Genomic DNA, 23,675 nt, shown 5'->3' with positions numbered 1-23,675 from the left:
AAAGAACAAAAAAAAAAAAAAAAAAAAAAAAAAAAGAAAAGAAAACCAGGCGAGCCCCCAGGCAGCCCCAGCACCTCCTTGCAGCCGGCGTTGTCTGCAAGCTCATAGTTGCTGGCGTGCAGCGGCTGCCCGGCGTTGACGGGGTTCAGGATCACTTTGTCTCCCACGACTACCTGGGGAGCAAAAGGAGAACGGGGGAGAGAGCATGAGACGGGTGCTCGGTGGGGATGTGAGCCCTGGCATGACTAGGCACTGCTCAGCCCAGCTTCTTCTGGGGGCTTTGCAGCCCTGCGCTCACATTATCTCCGTTGCTCCTCAGCTTCCAGAAGGGCTGGATGAAGAGCCAGGACCCCTCGTTGCCGGTGGCATCCAGCGTCACCCGCATGGCGTTTTTCTCCAGCAGGGCCGGCAGCCGCTTGTTCACCGTCAGGTACTTGTTGCTCTTCATGTGCAGGAGCTGAGGAGCAAACGTTGGGGTGAGCTGGAGCGGGGATGACCTGGCACAGCCTCAGGTCCCCGCTGCTGGTCCTACCCAGGAGGGGCACCACGAGCCCCTGCCCACCAGGCGTCCAGCTCACATTCACTGGATCTGCGTGTTTTTTCCCCAAAACCCAGCAGCCCGAGCAGCCCGGGGGCAGAAGAGCTGCGAGCGCCGTACCTGTATGACGCTGCCGTACTTCACCACGTCCCCATGCACTTTCTTGTTCTCCGTCTCATTCTGCTTCTGCTCCATCTGGGCCGCGTGCTGGATGCCGAAAGGAGAAGAGCTCAGGGTGGAAGCAGCCTCCTCCCGCCCGGAGCAAGCCCCAGGGGCACCACCGGCACCCTGAGCTACGGGGAGGGCAGGGGACAGGCTGTGACATGGCCTCAGCATCCCCCTGTCCCCCAGGTACCACGGTCCGTAAGATGGTCCTCAGCATCCGAAAGCTGAGCCCAGGACCCCGCTGTGGCCCTACGCAGCCACATGAAGCACACGGGAGCTTTAAGCCAAGGATTTAAAAATTTGGACAGGCTTCTCCGAAATTCCCCAATATGGGGCAGCGCCGTGAAGGGACCAAGGGCCGGGGTGATGCTCCTGCCCAGTGGGGCCATGGCACCGGGTGCTGCCGGCAGCGCCGACACCGACGAGCAGAAGGCTGCACATCAGCGGTGCCGTGCCCGGAGCTGGCAGCATTTTCAGATCTGCCATGGGCTGCGCCTGCCAGCCCCTCTCTCCCAAACCACAGATGCTTTCGACGTGGCGGCTCTGGCAGCCAAAGGGGTGTTGTCAACAGACGTGGAGCAAGGCAGGAATCTGCTCCGGCAGCGGATCCGTCTGGGAACGGCGAGGGTGCGGCACCGGCCCCGGCACGGGCACAGCCCGGGCAGCGCCAGCCCCGCGCTCCCATGGAGCTGGGATGGGAAACCACAGCGAGGGATGGGGCTGGGAGAGCATCCGCCCCTGCCCGTCCTGCTTCCTCCCCCTCTTGCATGAAGAATTGGGAAAGAAAGCTGGAATCACGGCTTGCACCCTGCAGGAGGATGGGGCAGGCGGTCTGTGATGCGAATCAGGGCTTCGAATCTGCCCGGCACGCGGCGCTGGGCTCCAGCCCCTTCACTCTTTTGGGCATCGCCACCGCTTTGGTTAATTCTCCATCCCACGCAGCGCTGGGTGCCACCCACGGGACGTGCTCCCACCTGGCCGGGGACCACAGCGGTGGCTGATGCCACCGGGAAAACAAACGGAGAGCCTGGGGAAACCCGCTCTGCTGCCGAGCTGGGAGTTTAACAACAACCCCGTGCAGCAACACGGCCCCAGCGAGACATCAGGCACCGCGGCGGCTCCTAAATCTGCGCCCAGATCTCAACTCCTCCCTTGCTGAAAGCCATGGGGCCAGGAGGGGGGACAGGCTGCCCCGAGCCAACGGGGGCTGACGTTGGCAGCCTGTCCCTTGTAGGGGATGGGGTCTGTCCCCTGTAGGGCTGAGGCACCGGGGATGCGCACAGGGGCAGCCCTGGAGGCTGCAGGGTGGCTCTGAAGGCGTCAGGGGTGGGAGGAAAACCTCTGTGGTGCATCTGGCTGCACCTGCAATTAGTCAGCCGAGAAAACACCGAGCCTTAAACCCCCTTAAAAGAAAAGGGGCAGGAGCAGAAGCTCAGAAAGGCACCAGCGGGCATGGGGAAGGGTTTCTCCTGTTGGGACCTGGGCTGCTGCTGCTTCGGGAAGCTCTCTGGGGGTTGCTGCTGCATTCAGCCCGCTCCCGGTGCCGGCGGCGTGTGCCAAAAGAGCAACACCAGGAGCAGCGGGACGGAGCAAGGAAATTACAGGATCTCTTGAAGACAAATCTGAAGCGAGGTTCAATCAATCAGGCTCGGAAATGAGCCTCTCCGTCCAGTCGTGGCCAGTACGGCTGTCACTTTATAAATTACTGCCTAAGCAGAGCAGGAAGATGCATGTTTCTGAGCGCGGTCAAGGAGGCGCTGACCCCGTCTCGGCATCTCCAACCCAAGCCAGGACGCCCTGGCCGGACACTGCCTCGGACTTCGCTCACCAAAAGCGAAGCTGGGGGAGCTGCGGGGCCCGGCTCGCAGCCTGGCGAGATGATTTAATGAATCCTGCCTGAGCTTCGGTGCTATGAATCATCCTCAGGGCCTCGCCAGCTGTCTGAGGCGATTATGCAATGTTTAACATGGGCCTTTTCCAAACCTCGTGGAAGTCAACAGGAGCCTTTCACTTCCCCAGCCCGTTGGAGCAGGTCCTGCTCGCGGCGGCTCCACGCCGGGCACCCCTGGGTGCCGGGGCGGGGGACAGCGGGACAGGAGGCAGCAGAGCTGAGCAGGGGGACACCCAAAAACCGCAAAACCCAGGGCGGGTCCTGGCTTCCCAGGCACGTTTTCCAGGACGCAGAATGTCTCCGGGTTTGCACAGCGAGGGGTTTGGTGGCTGCCCCCCTGCCAGCCCACGGGGACCGTCCCCGCCGGCCAGTGCCTCGCGCCGGGAGCTCACCTGCAGCTTCTGCAGCAGCACCACGTCGGCGATCTTCTCCTTGTCCTGCTTGGTTTGCTTGGCCTTCCAGTACTGCTTCTGGGCAGAGTAGCGGTTCATGGGACATACTTTGAAGAGGCAATCTGGGAGCAGAGGAAGGCACACGTGAAGCCGCAGCGGCCGCACCGGGTCCTCCTTTGGGACCAGCGTCACCCAGCACCCTGCGGGCCCCTGCTCCCATCCCAGCAGCATCCTCCCGGCCCGCAGCCACCCTGCCCGCTGCTGGGGGCCCAAAGCAGACAGGTAGAAGGTTGAGCCACTCGCTAGTAGCTGGTGGACTAGTTTTGGGTAATAAATATCGAGGCCAGGAGTGACTCCACTGCTTGGACTCGCGGTAGAAGCATTCCCATTGGAAACGGCCGCGCAATTTGGGAAGGAAAGCTTCAGGGGGAGAAAACGTATTGATGAAGCACAGCTGGGCTGAACCAGGAGCGGATCCTGCCGGAGGAGGGGAGCGGAGGCAGCTGGATGGGGACAGGAGCAGGCGTCCCCACACCGCCCTCGCTGCCCTGCAGCCCCCGAACCCGGGCAGCGAGGCCGTGGGATGCTGTCCCCACGGTGGCCGTGCCACCAGGACTCTGCAAACACGCTGCTGCTCTCCCGTGCCTGCTCACAACGAGACTTAATTACCAGTGCTGGAAGCTACGAGCCAGCGCTCCTAAAATCTGGATTGCAAACAGCTGCACTTCCAGTCCTAAAAGAAACGCTCTGGGGATGCGAAGGGTTTGGATCCTGGCTCCCCCAAACGCTGGCAGCGTGGATGCGCTCTGCTCCCCAGTTTGCTGCTTTTCCCCACGCTGCTGTGGCCAAATGGGGGGGCGCAGACACCAGGGTCTGGGATTTGTGAATCCAGGCACGAGAGCAGCCCTCTGGAAGCCAGCAGGCAGCTCCATCGTGCATCTGATTCAGCTCACAGCACGAAGCTGCATGGGGACAGGGGGGCGACGGCAGGAAGGGACCTGCAGCCTGGGTCACCCGAATTACGCCTGAAATAGCAGCCCAGAACCTTCAGACACAAAAAGAAAAATCACTTCCATCTCTGGCCCCGGTCCCAGCTCGCTGGCAAGCACGTATTTATTTACCTGGGAGTGACGAACAAACAAGCACAGAGCACAGTTCTCACCGGCTTGGGCTGCTGGTTAGGGGCCAAGTTTCACATTTCATTTTACAGGTCTATTTGCTAATGGCATGTCCCGTGCCAAGGAGGCTTTGTGACGCTGGGCTTTTAATCAGGGACGCTGGGCTTTTAATCAGGGACTCGAGTGTAGCTGCTGTAATGCCTGGCTGCATTCTCCCACTGCCTCCAAGCAGGGCCACAGAAACGATTCGGGCCACCTGCAGCACCTTGAATCGTTTTCATTAAATTGCTAATTAGGTTGCAAAAGGACCTGGTAGAAAGGAGAAACTGAGGAATGAGGGAGGGGAAAAAAATCCAGCATAGCTATTAAGAGAGAGGTGCAAATCAACCCCCTGGCTCCAAGCACGCCCTGTCCGCAGGGGCTGCTCACATCCCCATCTCTGCACGCCAAGCCCGGTTTTGCAAGGAGGGAAACTGAGGCACGGAGTCGGTTGCACGCGGAAAGGCTTCAGCAAGGCTCGTGATGGAAGCCGGAGGTTTTGGCACCCAGGTGTTTGTGCCGAGGAGCTTTTGCAAGACGGATGGTGGGCGGAAAGCAGGGAAGCCGAGGAAAGCTCCCACATCAGCACTGCCCGGTGAGCACCAAGCCGGAGCAGCACCCAGATGTGATCAGGGATGGGGCTGAGCAGCTCCTGACGGGCACAGCCATGGAGGTGAAACCTCCCGCGTGTTCACTGGGGAGGATCTGGGGTATTTGGGGCACCAGCAGCCAGGCTCCGGCCGCCCACTCGCCCTGCAACCATCGCAGCCTCTGCCCCGAGCCCCGACTCGGGCACCTGCCCCGCTGAGCGCAGGACTTGGTGTTTTATTTGCTTCTTCCCAATGTGCCCGAAGGCAGGGCCGAGAAGAGGCTCCGGGGGAAGAAAGCACAACGAAAAGCAAATATCCGAGGAGCGTCAGGTGTCTTTCAGAGGCTCGGAGGGCACGATGCAGGCAGCCCTGCTGAAGCTCCTCGCTGCAGAGCCAGGCTCCTGGCTGGCTTTGGGCATTTCCAAAACCCAGCTGGGTCTGACTGCGTGGGGAAGGGCCCCGCTCCCTGCTCTGTGCCCCCAAACCCGCGGACGGCGAGGCGACGAGCACCAGGGAGCTGGGCCGGGAAGGGCAGGGTCCAGCCACAGGATACGGGGACGGCAACAACCCATTAAAATCCTCTTAAGCCTCTTGCTGCTGCGGCAGGGAAACAGCACCAGCCCGTTGTTTTTACCTCCCTCGCGGTGATAGCTATCGACAAGGCAGACTGCTACTTTTCCGGCCATTAAAACAAGCGGCTGGATATCCTGATACGGTTTGCAGGGAGCAGGGCTGCGTCTGGAGCAGACCTTAGTCTGGAAAAGAGATTCAACACCCGCCCATGTCCAGGAAGGGAGACGCTGCGGCTGCTGGGACCAGTAAGCCCCCGGAACTGGTGCCGGTCTGCGCCCAGCTCCCAGCTGTTCCCAGCCAGCCCCAGGTGAAAGTCCGCTGGGAGCAGGGTGGCTGCCGGGCGTGCCAGGGCTGTGGGGCTCCGAGGGGCTGTCGGATGTCCCCAAAGTCAGCCCCAAACCCAAACGAGCGGCAGTGGCTCCCACAGAGAGCCAGGTCGCTGCTTGGCAGCGGGGAAGGCATCTGCACAGCACCCCGCTGCAGGTAGTTAAAGCCATCCTATGAACAGGCCTGGGGCATGAAGCAAACCATTTTTAAATAGATTTTTTTTCAAAGGGGCTTGAAATTATGGTAGCTGGTATAAAAGGAACGGCTGCCGTAGACCAACCCCCAAATCCAACAACGCGATCACGGGTTTGGGGAAGTTTTCCCAGAGCGCAGCCGTGCTTCGGACCCTACCTGCCACAGCATCCGCAGGACCCGCGGGGTGCTCCAGGCACCCAGACCCACCAGGACGCCCTCTGGGACCCCTCCCTCCCCCCTGCATTTTGCAGTGTGCCAGGCACAAAATCACCATTTCCCAGCGTTGGGCAGAAAGGAGACGCCCCGGGTGCAGCGCTTTGCTCCCGCGGAGCCCAAAGGTCTCTCCCCGGGGCCTTACACAGCCCGGGAGCAGGAGGCTCTCCCCAGCAGCCTGACCGGGCCTCTCCCGGCCGTTCCCACACACCGGGATCCATCCCGGCCCTCCGGTGACTCATCCCCTTTTCCGCCCGGCCCGGCCGTCGCAGCTCGCTCCCGCTCGGGGCTGCCAGCGCCGGGAACAACGAGCACGGCCCCGAGCGCTCGAGGAGATGGCGCAGCCCAAAACGTGACCGCCGAGGCTGGGTAGGGATTTACCGTCTCTCCCTAAAACCCGCCTCGTAAAAGGGCGGCTTAATCCCCCGGCTCTCTCTGAGGTGCAGCCAAGCAGAGCAGATGTAATTAGGGCTGAGCGCTAACAGGCTTGCCTTGAAGTAGTTCGCCTGTTGCAGCTGCCCCTCTCTCTGTCCCCTCCCGGCTTTTTTTCTCCCCTGCTCCCAGCCGGCAGATACCCAGCTGCCAGCATCCCTAGGGATGCGTTTGGGTACGGACCCACCTTTGCAGAGGGCAGCTCCCCGCTCCGTAGGGCTGGGTTATGGGGTCCCAAGGACCATCCCAGCACAGAGGCGGTTCCAGTAAATGTATAAACGCACCCAGAGGTGAACTGAGGAGGGTGGGTTTGGCCAAGCCGTAGTGACAAATTACAGCAGCTAAAATCCCTCCGGGCTCCTCTGGAAAGGGCTCGCCCCGGTCCCGGGCGAGCTGGGACCCCGGTCCCCATCCCTGGCACAGATGCCCAGGGCTGTGGTGTCCCCACGGTGTCACTGCAGTGGCCGAGCTGCCCCAACCCAGCCCCAATCTCACCTCGAAACTTCTTGGGAGGGTTGTCCAGGTCTCCAGCCGCCGGCTCCACCACGCACCGGTCGTCCACCAGCCTGCAGGACCAAGCAGGGACAGAGCTTCAGAGACAACAAGGCGGCAGCGGGGCCCGAGCAAGCGAAGCGCCTTCCCCACAGCCCACAGCAGCACGAGGGCAGACGCGCGTTGGCACCGGCTCCAAAAGGACAGCATCAAAACCTGCGCCTCCTGTCCCCTACCCCTTCGCATTTATATATATACAGAAATATTTGGCTCAATGACGCTCAGCTCCTGCAGCCTCTCATGGGTGCTTGCCCCAAAGGCATCGCCCCCTGCTCGCCGCCACCCTCCAGCTTTTGCCGCTTGTGTTTTTCCTACAGCCCTTTAGGGCAGACCGCGGGTACAAACGGCAGCGACGAAGCACGGCGATGCCGGGTGTCGGGGCCTTTGCTCAGCGACCCGTGCGGGAGGCTCTGACGCCCGCACCCTGCAGGAGCGGATCCTGCCTTGCTCAGCACTCAGCTGAGCCAAACCCGCCCCGGGGCGATGGGCACCGCGTGGAGCCAGGCTTTCTGCCCGAGCCGGAGGCTGAGCTTACTGCTCACAGCCCCCAGGTCTCCGTTAAACTGGTAAAAACGTGAGGGGTTCGGCTTTCACTTAGCGGTTCTTCTCCTCCAGCCAGGAGCTACCCCACCAGGACACAGGAGGTGTAGCTGTTGCAGATGGAAGCGGCAGGGCCCCCTGGAACCAGTTGTTAATTATAATTTAATTAATTATTATCAGGTGCTGGCTCTGCCCGTCAGACACAAAGGGCTTTGCATCTCCTGCCTGCCCCCTCCTCGTTTCCCAGTGTTAAGCAAACTCCTGCGGGCTTGGCCTTGGGTGCTGAAGCCCTTCCCTGCGATTTCAGGACGGGACATCGCTCCAAAGCTAATGAGGCCAGCGAAGCACAACTGGGGACGAGGCACCCCTGTGCTCGGCCCCAAAATCCTGGAGGGGTGAGCATCGCCCGAGGGCTGCTGGGTGCTGCAGTGAGACAGGCTGGGCCCGCTCGCCTGCTTTCTGCCAGCCCCCAGGAGGCGACGCAGGGAGGGAAACCATGCTCCTGCCCCGGGGCGAGAAAGCAAGGAGCGTGTCCCCACCTGAAGCCGGGCAGCTGGGAAGCAAGGGGCTGGATGCAGGAATGCAGCGGCTGCGCAATCCGGGAGGGAGCATCCTGGGGGGAGCACCGCGACGGGGACAGGCACGTGGCACGGCGGCGAAGGGCACGGCGGAGCCCGCGCTGCTCTCCCCACTCCTCGGGGGCTCTCGATGCAGCCAACGAACCCAACAGGCAAAGTGCTGCTGGGTTTTCAACGGAAAGAGAAATCCCACGTGCCGATCTGGCCCCCCGCCCCTACCCCAGCCGCTCTCCAGAGGAGGGGAAAATTCCTCTCCGTAGCTCGGCAGAGAGGAATTTGGCCTCGGCGCTGATGGATTGGGACCCCGGGGACCCCAAGGCTGCTGTGTCCTTGGCAGCGGAGGCGCTGGAGCAGGAGCCGGCATCCCGCCGCGCAGCCAGCGGCACTGCGGGGCCTTTGCCTTTCGCCCTCGCTTCTCGAGCCAGAGCTTGTTTCTCCTGGCTGTCGTGTGCTGCCTCTCCCAGCCGGTTCAGGGGGGTTTGGAGGAGCTCCCCTCTGCCCGCTGGGAGGACCCATCCCTCGTACAGCTCAGGGAACCAGCGGGCCCCGAAGGTGCAGCCAAACCTCGCGCTGTGGCACCCAGGGGTCATGGTGCTGGCAGGAGAAAAGTTTGCTGAAGCACCAGCTCCTGGGGCTCGGACAGATTAACCTTAGATTTCAAGTAACAAGAAAAAAAAAAAAAAAGAAATTGTCTAACGTTTTGGTGGCAGCAACAGCTTAAGAACAACCAGCAAAGCCTCAGAAGACTGGAAAATGCAAACAAATAAACCCAGCCCTGAGGTTTTGGTAATCAAACGTTGAGCTTTTTGCTAGGCAGCGCTGCCTCGGCTGTGCCCACGCTCGTGGTCGGCAGCAGGGGGGTGCTGGGCTCCCAACCCACGCCTGCCCAGCCCAGGCTGCCTGGGGAAGGAGCCGGGACGGTCCCCGAGCTCCTACGGGGCACGGGCTCTTGGGAGGGCAGGGAGAGAGGTAAGGAAGGATGGGACAAAGCAGTGCCAGGAGGAGAAGAGGCAGCTGCGGACAGGGGCTTTACCGCACGTATCTCACCGCACAGGAGATATGCAAAGCCTCAGCCCAGCCCGATGCCAGCCGTAGGCTTGTTTGGTTTCTATTGCTCTGAAACGCTGCTTTGCACCCCCAGCACCAGTCAAATAAGAGCGATGGAGCAAAGCAGCAGCCCTCAGCAAGCGCCCACCAGCACCTACAGCAGCAGAGGGCTTGCTCCATTTATTAAAAAAAAGTAAAATTTAAGGTCTCCATTGTGGCTAAGGGTCCACGCAGCCCATTTCCAGCGCCGGAGCAAATGGCGCAGGCATCTCCTACCCACGCCAGCTCCATCTCAAGCCACTGCCTGGAACTTCTGTGCCCGGCGCTATCGCTCTGCGACGCTGGGCTGCAGATAGCGACCTGCCGGGCTGGAAGCCTTAATTAGTTAATGAGCTCAGAGCAGTCTCAGTGTCTTTAATCCCGGAATTACACGCTCTGCAGGAATGCAAAGCGCCGTTTTTATTAACCTGATACTCGGGACGAGCCTTGTTGGGTTAAAAATCACTGAAAACAGAAAGGATCCTGACGCGGTGGACATGAGTCACCTGGGTTACTGCTGGGGCCGGGCCGGGTTTGCTCTAAAAACCCGCATCGGCGCGGCGGGATGGCGCGAAGCGGGGCTCCCTCCGCTCTCAGAGCAGCGGGGCCGCTCGGCGCGGGGGCACGGCCACCGCAGCTTTCGTCTCCCAGGTGTTAATGAGAAAACCTCATCAGCCTCCGAGCACCTGGAGGAAGACGCTGGGAGAAGCAGGAGGCCGGAGGCACCGCCGAAAACCCCCACGCTTCGCCTTTCCGAGTCGCCCCTTGGGAGCACCGGGGGCCTGATCCTGCGCCTCGCCGAGCCTGCTGCATCTGGTTAGCTTTAAGCCCTGCGAATCGTCACGGCGGGTCCAGCGGGGTTTGTGCTGCGTGCCTAAAAACCGAGCACAAAGTGATTCCCTGGCCCGCGGCCAGCGCGCTTGGCCTCGCGCGAGGCTGAGCCTTCGCCGGAGGTCAGGGGGACGCAGCTCCTCCAGCGCCTCCAGGCCACGCACCCCTGAACCCAAGCGGGGACGGCGGCCAGCTGGGGCTGTCCTGGCGGCGAGGAGGAGGAGGAGGAGGAAGAGCAGAGCTCGCCATAAGGTCAGCCCCTCCGGCACACAGCCCGGGTGTCGGTCGGCCTGGCAGAGCAAAGGGAGTAAAAATAAAGCGAGTGAACGTGGCGCGGCCACAAAAACACAGCCTTGTCCCCGCGCCGTGGGGAGGACACCGCTCTGCGCCTCGCGTGCTTCTCCTCCCCGCAGGAGCGAGTTCGTCCTGACCCGGCAGGGCTGGAGTTACCCTTTAACCAGCTGTGTTTCCCTGAACTGCTCCACCCTGTAAATCCACCTGCAATCACAATTACAGCCATCAAAGGTGGTATTTCATGTTAAACAGCCAACTGGCACCCAGGCGGGCTTGTCACTGGCCCGGCCCCACCACCAGCCCACAGGGCTGGTCCCCGAGCCCCCCAGCATGGTGGGGATGGGGCAGCTCATCCCCCCGACCCGCATCCTTCTGCTCCGCTCTAGCTCCAGCCATTGGGTGCTGGCTCACTGGGGACACAAGGTGAGATGGGGACACTCCTGGCAGCGGTTTCTCCCAGGGCTCGCGGCATCACCGCATCCAGCAGGAACCAAACGGAGGTCTCCCAGCTCCTCTCCCCCCTTGGCGCTGGTTCGGTTTGCACGGATGATGCCCACAGAGCATCCCACGGCAGCAGCCGTTTCCCCATCGCAGACCCAGCTCCAGCAGTTCCAGCTCCACGAGCACAAGGACGCCAGGAGTTACTGGTGATTTTTTTTACTAGTGCTTTTTGTGCTCAGGGATAATCACCGTTCCCTCAGGCACCTTTAATTTTCAGCAGCAGAGCCCCGCGGAGCCCTTCCCTACCTCCCCGCTGGGAACAGCCTTGAACGGAGCCAAGGGGGAAGAGGAGCCCACCCCTGGGTCCTGCACCTCTCTGCACCCCCTGGGCAGCTTCCCACGTCCCAGACCCCTCCTGGCAGCTCCGATACGCCCATCCCGCTCTCCCATCGCCACAAAGGGAATGCGCTGGGCACTGAACAGCCCAGCCAAGGGATGCCCCCAGCAACGCGGCTGCCCTGACCCATCGGTGTTGCTTCGGTGCTCAGCTCCTGCCCTGCGCTTCTTACATAACCTCCTCCTTTTGGTTTATCTTTAGCATTTTAGTGACCTGGGGAGTTTTGGCCAACGTTCCCCCACTTAGCTGAGCACTGGAGCGCACGCGAGTACTCCCCACCCTTCAGCGGGTGGTTTTTCCTCCTGCAGAGCAAACGCCCACTGCAGGCAGCGTCTGCAGGAGGAAGGGTTTGTGCCCTGGGGCTTTTACCAGCATGATGGGGCCACGAGCAGAACAGGCTCAGCTGGGGGGGCTGCAGGGCTCCCCCTGCCACCAACCCCCATCGCAAGTACCTTGGATGAATGGGGAAAAGCAATCACTTTTTTTAAAAAAAAAAGTTAAGGCTTAGTGTTTATGCTGGGCCTGATCCTGCTTCCCTGCTGCTTTTCAGGGCATCCTGCTCCCCGATGCACCGCAGGGCTGCTGGACCCCCACATCCAGGACTCACGGGGGCTGCTAAGAGCCCCACAAGATCCCCCAAATGATGGGGCTGAGTTCTTCAAAGCGAGGACGATGAGAACAGCCAGCACCCCGTGCATCATCTGGGTCCGTTCCCCTGCAGGGCTTCACCCTGGGCTGGGGGTGAAGGACTCCCCCGCTCGCCGCTCCTGGTCCAGAACCACCAGTGCAAACGCACCGGGCTCACTGGGTTTAATGCAGCGGCTGCGGAGCCACGCGCCGCGCTGCAGCCTGTCCGAGCGTCCTGCAGCCGTGGCCACGGGGGCTGCCAGCACCGCCGCGTCTCCCGCCTGCGGTGCGTCCGAGCACGGAGCCTTGCGCATCCTGCGGCATCACCTGCAGGCACCCCCGGCTTTGTATTTAGGTGGCGTTCAAACCCACATCAGCCAGGATGCCCCAAAGGCCCCAGAAGTTCCCCTGGGAAGAGCTCACTGCCCTGCCACGATGGGGAACCACAGCACCAGGACTTCGGGGTGCATCCTTTAACTTTTGGGGCCAGCACCTGGAAACTCTCTGTGTCATCCCATATAAACTGGGGATCCCACTGCGGACCACACCAGCCCAAACCCGTGCCCTCCTGCCTTCATCGAGGAAGGATGGAGGGAACGCTTCCGCAGGGTGCTCAGCTGGGCACGCAGCACCCAGCTCGGGGCTGGCAGAGCTGTTTGCCTTGCAAATGAGCCAAATAAGGTCCCAAACAGGCAGCAGTAGGGCTGGGGAGAAGCACTCTCAGTGAGTCACCCACTCCCTTATCGCAGGAGTGATTTAAGGTGCGGTTGGGTCTCTCAGGTCGCGGGGCACAAGGGAAAACAGTTTCAGAGGGTGGGAAACAACCCAGAGGAAGCAGAGCCCTGGGAAAGCGAGGCTGCCCAGCAAAAGCTACGCTGGGGCCTGGGAGAACGGTCTCTCCAAGCAAGCCCTGCTTTTCAAATGTTTATAAAACTAGAGAAGCATTCTGCAAAAAAAAAAAATAAAATAAAATAGAGGGATCTGGGGACGAGAGCTACAAAGAGATTGGAGCTCCAGAGTGTCTCAACACCTCTTAATTTGGCTCCTGGCGAGCCCCTGGGACGTGCTGCGTGGGCTAATAACCAGCGCCGGCTCCCACCGGGATGGAAGCACGCTCAGCACCGCGCCGCCAAGCTTGCAGACCCTGGGACATCCCCCGTGCTGGGAAAGCGAGCGAGCCGCCAGGAGACCCCTCCGAAAGGGACCTGGGGGGCGTCCTCCCACCCGGCCCGGCAGGGAGGGCTGGGTGCAGAGCGGCCGCATCCTGCACGTGCAGGACCCGAGGTCGGCACCACGCAGGCGGGCACACGGAGATTTTGTGCCCGTGCCCTCGCCCACCCCCACCCAGCAGCGGGGTTTTGGGCACCAGGCTTCAGTGGGCATTAAGCGGGAGGCTGCATGTGCCCAGCAGTGGGTGCGCGTACACGTGTGGGCGCCGGTATACATAGGCATGCGGTTATACACAGGCATGTGGGAGCAAGTGCATTCATCGCAGATTATAGAGCCAGGCAGCTCCTGCCCCAGGAATCCCATCCAAGGCAGCATTCCTGGCTGATCTCAGCCTCTCCTACATGCGCGATGGGGCAGGTGCTGGCACAGACCCACGTCCTGGAAGCAGCGCCGGCACTGCTCGGAGCTGCAGGCAAGATTCGGGTCCCTGCTTTGGGCAGCCCAGGGGCAGCGGCGTTTCCAGTGATCCCCATTGTATCGAGGCACCCCACAGTGAGGTAGGAACCCTTCTGTGCCCAAGAGCACCCAGCAGCCCTGCCCGAGCCCTGGCCACGACAGGGACGGAGCATCTCCCTGGGCAAATGCTCCCGCTTAGGCACGGAAACTGCAGGGACAAGGGACAGGTCCCCGAGGTCCCTGCGTGTCCCCAGGTGGGGCTGCGAGATCCCCTCCTGCTCTGCTGTGGGAAGGGGCTGCAAGGAGACGGCTCAGCCTGGACCTGGCCGTGCTCACACTGCCCCCAGCCCCCGGCAGGGCTTGGTGCCCATGGGCACCCACGGGTGGTGACCCCGCAGCGATGCCCGCTGCGAGCTCGGCCCCGTGGGACCACAAAGCAGGCAGCGAGAGCTGGGGAGCCATCGGTGCCCAGCCCAGGGGACAGCCACCAGCAGCCACACGGGGCAGGGCTGGCAGCTCTCCTCCTGCCATGCCCCACAGAGGAACCACAGCTGCCCGAGCCCCACGCACAGCCCCAGGGACCCTCACGCTGCTTGAGCCCCCCTCGTCGCCTCCAGTCCCCAAAGACGGGGAAAAAACTTCTGGCCACGGCTACCAGAGGGTGGGCTGCAGGTCCCCCGGCACCCCCCCAGGGCCACATCCTGCCCCAGCAGTGACCATCCAGGGCGGAGGGGGCTCCCCAGGCTCAGCCTGCGCTCCCCATGGCCCCGCACCTGCAGGAAGAGGTTCCCAGCCCCTGTTCCCACCAGGGTCAGCCCCGGCACCACCTCCCCTTCCCCTTCTGCCCGGAGAAACAAACCCACGGTGCCGGGCAGGCTCCGGGATGGGGCTCACTCACCCCAAAGTGCTGATGAAGCCGTTGACCGAGCCCTCGGCGTACAGGGAGACGATGTCCCCGATGTGCAGGAAACTTGACATCTCATTCATGGTTGCCTTCGACCCGGCGCAGCGCCGCTTCTTCCCCAAGTCACCTTCCCTCGCAGAAATCCACCATGGGGCAAGCGGGGCTCAAGGGAACCAGCCCGGGGGGGGCTTCTTCCAGCCCAGGGGGGGCTTCTTCCAGCCCGGCTCTCGCCCCCTTCTCCTTGCCGGCTCCCTGCGAGCAGCGGAGGGGAGCGGGACGCGGGCACGGGCTCTCGCACAACTTTTACATGTGCTGGGCAGGACGCGAGCCAAGGGAGCCGGGCAGCCGCAGGCGTGCTGAGAGGAGGAGGAGGAGGAGGAGGAGAAGGAGGAGAGTGGGGAAGAGGCTCAGCTAGAGGTTTGCATGAGATCTGTCCGGCTGTCCGTGTCTCCGTCTCCGCACAGCTTTCTACCTGCAGCCAATAGAGAGCAATCAGGAAGTCCTGCTCTAAAAAACATGCAAATAATTTTGGCCTGGGAGGAGAACCGGAGCTGCCTGGGTGTGTGTGTGTGTGTGTGTAAGGGGGGGGATGCCCAAAAAGAGGCCCCACCCTCTGCTCCCCGCCTCCCGGCTTGGGGGAGCGTGGGCCGGGGGGGGGCAGCACCCCAAAGCCATCGAGCAGCCCCCGGTCCCCCCATCGCCGAGGCTGGGCACGCCACGCTCGCAGCAGAAGCGAGGACTTCCACCGCACGCCAGCTGCCCTGGGTTCACCCCACGACGCAGCTCCCCAGGGTGCTTGGCCCCCCAGCCCCACGGCAGAGCCCCCCAGCCCCCCCACCAGCCCCTCCGGGGTCTCCATCTCTCCCCCCTGGCCCCAGACTCCTCCGCTTGGAAAAGCACCGGGCGCTTCCTTGCCGGCCGTGGGGGCTCTCGGGGTGCTGTCCGTGCACAAACGCGGGAGAAAGGGAGGTGCTGGGAGCTGGCAGCTGCACTTTGCGTCCCTCGCCACACCAAATTCCCAGTGCAGGCGGGATGTGACATCGCCCCCAGCACCTGCCAGGGGGGAAACTGAGGCTGCCACGACCTTCCCGTCCCACCCAGCCCCTCTGCGGCCGCCCCAAGCAGCGAGGGCGCTGCTCCCACAGCCCCTCCATCTGCTCCGTCCTCCCCAGGAGCAGACCCAGGGCCCCCAGCCCTCCGTCCCTGCTCCTGAGCCCCGCTTCAGGCAGCGCTCCCCCAGCCCGGCCATCCCGCACCACCTGGGAGCAGGGGGAAAGCCCCGGGCTGAGGGCTGGGCGGCTCTCGCTGGATTTTTCTGCCCCAGGCAAGTGTTTGTGGCCGGACGGGCTTCCTGAAGCCCGGGTGCCAGCAGGCAGGTCCCCTGCTGGAGCAGATCCTGCTTCACCTCCTGCCACCTCTCTCTGTCCCCCTCGCACCCATGCGCCATCACCCAAACCTCCCGGAGCTGCCAGCCCCATCCAGCACCCAGCCCACCCATCACCGCCAGCAGCAGGAAGGGCCCACAGGCACCCCAAAGTCTCCCCCCGGTGCCTAAATCCCACCAGGAGCCTTTTTGCGGTGAACCCGGGGCTGGACAAGCAGCTCTGAGCTCCCGGTGTAAAAGGAAAAGGACCAGCGGAAAAGGACCACGTCCTCAGAGCATCTTCTGGACAGCACAACTGCCCTAGTTCCGCAATTTAATTAAAACTTGTCTGCTGTAAAAACAATACTGGAAGGGAAAAAAAAAAAAAAAAAAAGAATGATGCTTTTCCCATTTATTTCCCTCCTGTCCTCTTTCCTCGCAAACAAACACACAGGTTTCAGGAATCTAAACCTTGCCCTAAATAGTGATTTTTTTTTCCACGAGGAAACGGACAGGTCCCCTGGCAGTACAAAGGGGAAAAAAAATTAGTGCAATTCCTTCGGGGGAGATGCGAATTCAGGTCCATCAGGATTAGCTGCGTTTTCAGCACAGGACAAATTTAGAAGCCTTTATCTCAGGGCAACAGAGGGGGAAAAGAGAAGATCATAAGAAAAAAAAAAAAAACACCAAAAACTCGCTGCTGCTAAAAGCAAATGAAGGTTTCACAACAGGAGCTCAAAGAAAGCCCCCGAGGAACCAGAGACCAAAACTTTGTGCACAAATCAGTCTCTCTGATCAAAGGCACGAGTGGCATCTCAGCCAGCACTGCGGTGCGCCCACCGGCATCATCGGGCACGGCCGGGCACCACTGGCCCAAGCTGGGCTCCCAACACTCCCATCGCCCTGCACCCCTGGGACTGCTCATGTTTGCAGAGCACCGGGCGGTAAAAATCCTTTGGAAGTGCAAAAAAAAAACCAAAAAAAACCCACTGCACTAAGCAAACACACTTCTGGCCTGGTTTCTGCCATCCAGAAGGACGGGGAGCAGCGAGGTGAAGCCCCTCACGGGCTTCCTCGCACCCCCGGGCAGGAGGCAGCCCCGTCCCCACGCTGGGGGTGGTGGGCACCGAATCCAGCCCGCGCTCTGGGCCTTGTGTCCCCGCTCCAGGCCTTGTGTCCCTGCTCCGGGCCTTGTGTCCCCGCTCAGCTCCATCAGGGACAGGGAGCAGAAGGTGTTTTGGGGACGCACCCCTACCTGTTCTGCACCCACCTCAATGCGGGCACAACCGCACGGAGCCATCACGCTGCCAACCCCATGTGTGCCCCCGGGGTGGTCTCTGGGCTGCTCGCAACCCGCAGGGATATTTTGGCATGGGTGCAGACCCCAAAATGCTGAGGGGAGCTGCAGACAGGCTGCAGCTCCCAGGTGAGCGGAGCGGCCCCGGCCGTGGGGATGCTCCCAGGCGCACGCAGTCGAGCGGCTGCCTCGCTCCCCCCACACCCCGGGGAGATAGAGGAGTTAAAAATAAGAGCGTTTCCTTCCTTACCCCCTACTTTAGGCCATGCGATAAATAAAAACTGGGAGTTTCTGCCTCCCGGAGAGGAAGCGGCTGCAGAGAGGCGGCCGGTGAGTCAGGCCAGCAGCAGCCATCCCCTCTCCCAGGCACAGCCTTCATCCCTGGCGGGGCCGGGGCCACATTCCTTTCACATGCTGAAATTGCTCCTTTGCGGGCAGTAGCTCAAACTGCGGGGCCGCCTCCCTCCCCCGGGCCCCCCGGCCTCGTCCGCAGGATGCTCCTTTGGCAACGGATCCCCTCCACCCACACCTCCCGCACGCCCTTCCCACGACGGCCTTCGGCTGCCGGGCTTTGTGGCGAGAGTTCCCCGAGGCTGCAGCTGCACCGTGTTGGCTTCCCGAGCCTCCAAAAAGCTGGACGGCCTCAGAGCCCCCCCCAGGTTGGGCAGGAGCCCAACTGGAGCTTGAGTTTGGCCAGAGGCTGTGGGAGCAGGAACACCGCTGGCTGTGCGGCGGGGATGCCGGGCAGGTCGTGGTACCCAAGCAGCATCCCAGAACCCTGCTGGATCTCCTCGGGCATCCCAAATCCAGGCTGGGAACTCAAGGGTGAAGCCGCTTGCAAGAGGAAAGCAAAAAATAACTGTAGGCTCCTTTGTTAGGGGAGGAAAGAGGGAGACACTCAGGCCCTTGTGTGTGGAGCGGGAAGGCTGTCAGCAGATGCACATAACAGGGGGATTCTTGGCCAGGAGGCGAGTTTGCCCCCCCTTGTCCTGTGGGTGACGGGCATGCTGACCCCGCTGCTGCCCACGGATGCAACGCAGAGGCCACCCCAGGGTCTGCACGGTGCCCTTCACACCACGGCACCCTCCTCCTGCCCCAGCCACCCCGCAGAATCAGGCCAGGACCAACTGCAGGCTACAGCTGCCAGCAAACAGGAGATGCTTTTCCTCCCAGGTGAGGATTTCAGAGCCCAGTTTAACCACCACCAAAACAAAAACCGCCCTTTTGGTGCAGAAGATGCTACACGCATCCGGGTGACCTGGTGACCCCAAATCTCCTTGGTTTGAGCTGCAAACCCAAACCCCAAACCTCCCCACCAGCAGCCAGCTGAAAGGGGACCCAAGGTCTGCTGGGGCAGGGCTGAAACCCCCGCAGACAACTTCATTAACGGCAGGGACAAGGGCCAGCTCCCTCCTGCCTGTCCCATCTGTGCCTCCGCTCCCGCCTGGCCGGCCCCGACAGTGGCAGCACGCAGCCCCACGGGAGCAGCTCCCCCGAAATAGCTGCAGACTGAATGACTTTGGCCCACATCCTCAAAGGTGTCGTGGCTCCAGGTTACGTGTGCTAACCCGAGCCCCTCTGAGCCCACAAGGGTGGCTGGAACCCGTCGGTGCACAAAAAGCGTCCCTTGCACCAACCCTGGGCTGACACCAGCAAGACAGAAATGATGAAGACATGGGAAAATAGGGAAAAAGAGCGATTCCTGCAGTCCTACCTTTACCCCTTGCCCATCCTCCTGTCCCCCAGGCCCACCCTGCCCCAAGGAAGGGCAGGCAAAGCAGCCAGAGCCCAGCAGAGGGGAAAAAGCCCCCCGATCCCACCCGGCCTCCCCAAAAAGGGTTAAGCAAAGCCGGCTTGAAGACACTTTGTACTTGGGTTTAAAAATACAGCCAATCCCCCTGTGGCGTAGCTCCGTGCAAGTTGCAGGTATATTTCCACAGCCGAGCCAATAACCTTCCCCGAGGGAAATTTAGGCTTTTTATGATTAAAAGGGGAAAAAATAATAGTGGGGAATTAAATATAGTACAGAGCAAGAGAACAATTAGCAGTTGCCGTTAGCGACGCCGGGCCGACTTCGGGACAAACGCCACGGCTGTCTGGGGAGCAGCGGGGCCAGGGCAGTGCCCAGGTGACAGCAGGGACTGGGGGCACCTTTGGTCCTTGGCCGAGCCGACCCCACAGGGCCCTCGGACCCAGCGTGCAGCCCGCCGGGACCGGCCGCACCTCACGGGCACGATTTTTTCTCCTTTGGCTTTATCAAGAGCAAATGGAAGTGTTTGCACAGGCCTGTAACTTCCCTAATAAGCAAACACAGGTTAATTGTGGGGTGGAGCAGGGGCTGGGGCTGCCAGCTGTACCCTCGCTGTGGGCCACGAGGGCAGATGGCGGCAGGGACAGGGCGGGCGAGGGGTGAGCCCCGCTCCCCATCCGTCCCCACGCATTGCCCAAGAGCTGGGGACTTGCACAGCCGCCCTCGCTGGGCTGTCCAGCCACGGCCCCGCGCTCGTTGCCTCTTTGTGGCTTCCACGCAAGCTCCTGAGCAGTTGCACAAGGGGGTTTTGCCCCACATCGGCCGCTCCGTCACCCACTACAGTCACCCCCGTGTGACAGCATCACTCGCAGCTCCGCTGGCTCATCTCCGAGGGCACGCTCTGATTCACGCCCTAGGCAAAACCCTGTTACTTCCCCAAGCTCTCCTCGACAGCCTCGTGCAGTCCCCATCGATGGGCAGGTTTTCAAGAGCAGCTCCGAGACCTTCTGGAAGCAGATCAGCTCTGACCGCACGAGCTTGGCTGCGTTTCTGCCCCTCCACACTCGCTCATCCCAGCCCCTGAAGAAACCCAGAGGGCTCTGCTGCAAACCCTGCTCCAGCCCGCAGCCTCTCGCGGCACAGCCTCCGCTTTCAATAGCTCTTCAGGAGATTGATTACCACGCCAAGCAGCATTTCCTCTGCCTCCAAGTGGGCCACGCAGGCCCTCTGGCCTGGCTTGCGGTCAGCGCACCGCGATGAATGAGCGGCGCGGCTTATCGCAGCGCGGCCGGGAAGTGCGCTCCCGCCGCGGCTCGGGGCGGGCACGGTGCCCACCTCCGCGCACGGCCAGCGGTGGGACAGGCTCCAGCTCCGAGCTGGGGACTGGGATGCTCCGCTGGGCTGAACTGGGGTGTACTGGGAGAGTCTGGTCCTAAGGGCACTGGGTATCGTGGAGAGAAAGGACGGAGCGCAGAGGAACCAGCTTCCCACAGCAGGCTTGTCCTGCCCCCGGCCTCCATTTCCCCCCTGTAAAGTTGCGCCTAAAATGGCTGATGTGAGGTTCTCCCCTCCTCCCCGGCTTTTTTGAGGCAAGTTAGTGCCAAGCAGCCTAATTACAGCCTTCGCTGAGGTAACCACACGCTCTGCTGCTGAATGAGAGGCTGGGTTACCGTGTGGCTCGGGGCCAGGGCCAGCTGCCTCCCCGGCTAGGCCCGGCCACCGCCTCTCCTCCGTCACACCGGTCACATCCCCGAGGGACGGGGGGGGGACAAGCAGACGCCGTTTCCCTCCGGCAAGGGCGTGCTGAGCACGGGAGCTGAGCACCGGAGCGTGCAGGCAGCCCTGCCCGCAGCAGGCCACGCTCACGGTGGGTTTTATGGGCTCCCTTAATGAGAGGAAACGCGCTGCGAGCGCGGCCGTGGCGCAGCTCCCAGATCAAAAGGGGATGCTCGGGGCAAGCTCGGCGATGCCACGGTGCAGGTGGCTGCGGGAGGAGGATCCCGTCCGCCCTTCCACCCTGTGTCAGGACTGGGGGGACGTGGGGACACGGGTGTTCTCTAGGGCAGGGTCAGCATTGGGATCCCAGCTATAGGAACTGGTGGGGAGGTGAGTGCAGCAGGGCTCTGCTGTGCTCCAAGTATCGCGATCTGCCAGATCGAACCCCGTCCCGGGGCAGCAGAAATCCCTCGGCAGCAGCACGGGGTGTGACCGGCTGCTGGGGCTGGGAACGGAGGCACCCCCAGAGGCAGCCAGCACAGCAGTTACCAGCCCAGGCTGCAAAACACGTTTTTGCTTTTGCTCCAGCAGAAACCTGTCCCCGGGTGCACCGGGGAAAGGTCTGGATGCAAATGTGAGAGCAGAGAGCAACAGCAGCAAGGAACAGTGCTGCTCCCAGAGCACGCAGGCTCAGGGGCCCGGCTGCTCCCATGGGTGCAGCTGAGGCTCCTCTCTCAGATGAGCCCTAAAAGCCCTACACCGGGCAAGGGGAAGCCTTCCAAAATCACAACCCCGTGCACGTGTCCCAACACAGCAAAACCCAAACACACCAGCTGCTTAGGAAAGAGCAGTGTCAGACCCCACAGGGTGGGTACTCACAGTTCAGGACCCACCGTGTCCTTGCTTAGGGTAAGGCACCACAAACCACATCTGCCCCAAAGCTGCAACCCCTCGAACCTCGTATGAAATACCTCCCCCCTCCAGCTCCCTCCCTTTAAAGGCACGCCTACAGTTAAAGCCCTCAGGGCTGGGTTCGCTGCCCCACTCCTGGGTGTTGCTGGACCAAAGGTTTTGGCTTTTTCCTGCTTAAAACCTGCTCAGCGCAGAGAGAAGAGGAAGATCAGGTGTGCGGTAACGGTGTCTCGTTGGGCACGTCTCCACAGGTGTCTCGGGTGAGGGATGAGGTCCTCGCTCCCAAAACCACCTCGTTGTGCTGGGTGGGGTGAAGAGAAGCCAGACACAAACCCCAGCAGCAATCACCCTGCGCAGCTTCATGGCAGGCGAACCCTCCCAGCAGGTCCAAAAGCCGCCTGGAGGAAGCCGCCCAAATGGCACCAGGAGGATTACCGGCAAACCAGGCTGGCAGCCTGAGATGTTATTTCAAGGGACAGGCCACCAAAAAAGAACACCCGTTCGTGAGAATAAGAGTTGCTGGGGTGTGCTTGAGAAGCACCAGGGAGGGATTTTGCTGCTCTGCCTGCTTGCAGCCCAGCTTGCAGCGAAAGGCGGCCGCGGCGCAGCCACGGTGCCGCAGGACCCCGGCGTCCTCACACCCCAGCCGTCGGCGTGTGCCTCCTCGGGCTGAGTCACGCTCCTGGGCCGGGGTGGTTCCTAGGCAGCTTCCACCGGCACAGAGGAATGCATTGAACAAAGACCCGAAATCCCTGTTTGCTGTGGAGGGAAGAGTTAGTCATGCCTGTGCTCCGCGCTGCTGAGTCACCCCGCGGCCGCCGAGCCGTGGGATACGGGACTGGGGAGGGTGGGAGCGACTGTTTGCTGCCTCTACGCGTAAATCGATCCGGAGGCTGTGCCGATGCCACAAACCAAGCCGAGAGGGGAGAGGAATAGTTGGCAACAGTTTATAGCTGTTAAAGAACGGAGAAAGGAACCTTGGACGTATTTTATTTGCAGGACTGGTGCTGGCTTTAAAAATTATAGGTAACGTTACGTTGGGTTTTATACACCACCAACAGACCCCAAAGCTCTCTTGCATGCTGCAGCAGCATCTGCTCCTTCCTGCCTGATCCGGAGCAGCAGCTGGGCCCCGATTTCTGAAGGCATCAGCCCCTCAGCTGGGGCTCGGCTCATGGCATGGTGCACAACTGGGAAGCGGATGAATTAAAAATCTTCCCGGGCTGTCCCAGGAGCAACGCCGGTTTCGTGCAGCTAATGAAAAACCCGCACAGAGGCAGGACACAATTGCCTTGTTGCATTTTTAAACTGGGACGCAACGCACGTCCCTGCTGGTAAAGCGGAGTTTTCTTTATCGTGGATGCCAGTTTACCATCTAGCATTTAATTTTAACACCAAAGGCTCAGCTCTCCAATGACTAACGTTTCCTTTGATCAAAATCATGGCTCTGGTGAGCAAAATGTTCTGATGCTGCTGGGAGGGAGCGTGCCCAGCCCGGCTGAGCAGCACGCAGCCACTTCCAGCGCCCAGCCCCGTGCAGGACGTGCGTGCTGGAAAACCTGGGGATTTATCTGGTGGGGTCGGTCGTTGCTCCTTATCCCAGCCAGGAGCATCTCTGGGGCTCAGCTTTGTGTGTCTGGGTTACCCCAGCGCGTGCGCCCCGTTGCACAAGCCTAGTGAGCTCCCCTGGGAGGGGTGGGGGCAGAAATAGGTGCATCTATGCTTTGTGTCTGCAAAGGGACTCAAACCTCTGAGTGTAAAGCAGGAATTACATCTGCGTGTAAACGCAGCCCTGGGTCCCGTTCTGGGTTCTGGTGGAGGCAGGGGAACCGGTCAGCCCGTGGCCTGAGAAATTCCTGCCCACAGGCTGCTTCAGCCGCTCGCCTCCAGAGCTTGAATCATTTCTCTCATTCGCTGCACAAGACAGATGATTTCCTTGAAAATGGACTCTTTGTTTCACAAATATTTCTCCCGTCTTGTCCGGGACTCTGAGCCTTCTTTGTTGACGAAATGACAATCTCTTTCACAGCCCCGTGATACCATCAGCAGAGAGAGGACTTTTGAGGCTGGGCTGAATTGCGAGGGAAGAGCCTAAGTGTATGCAGACGCCCTGCACAGAGGAAATGCTGTGTGTGCTAGAGCAGCTTTGTTTTTGAAAAATACCAGGCTACGTCCTTGGTGGTTTCAAATTTGGGGCACAGATTGTCTAGTTGTTCTGTGATTTTGGAGCACCTGAAATAATGGGATCTCAGGCTGGAGGCGATCTCCTAGAACCTCCTCACCACCAC

At 61.3% G+C, this 23,675-nt stretch overlaps 1 protein-coding gene across 2 annotated transcripts in view; it reads right to left on the bottom strand.

The window, feature by feature from the left end:
* ITPR3 (inositol 1,4,5-trisphosphate receptor type 3) overlaps window positions 1–14,947 on the bottom strand; it is a 40,513-nt gene extending 25,566 nt beyond the window's left edge. The window contains exons 1-6 of one of the 2 annotated variants that reach the window (XM_066982947.1): window positions 14,344–14,947; window positions 6,969–7,039; window positions 2,987–3,108; window positions 659–745; window positions 299–457; window positions 75–173 (exon numbers count right to left, since the gene is read on the bottom strand). In XM_066982947.1, coding sequence (XP_066839048.1) covers window positions 75–173; window positions 299–457; window positions 659–745; window positions 2,987–3,108; window positions 6,969–7,039; window positions 14,344–14,432 — 627 coding nt within the window. In that variant the 5' untranslated portion in view covers window positions 14,433–14,947. The remainder of the gene's footprint in view (window positions 1–74; window positions 174–298; window positions 458–658; window positions 746–2,986; window positions 3,109–6,968; window positions 7,040–14,343) is intronic. The other variant, XM_048053686.2, reaches the window with a different exon arrangement.
* Window positions 14,948–23,675: the final 8,728 nt, after the last annotated feature.

This window comes from Anser cygnoides, chromosome 25 (assembly GCF_040182565.1).
Source record: "Anser cygnoides isolate HZ-2024a breed goose chromosome 25, Taihu_goose_T2T_genome, whole genome shotgun sequence".
Classification (NCBI taxonomy): domain Eukaryota; kingdom Metazoa; phylum Chordata; class Aves; order Anseriformes; family Anatidae; genus Anser; species Anser cygnoides.
Note: the sequence above shows the minus strand (reverse complement) of the source record. Positions and strands in the feature narration are given on the sequence as shown.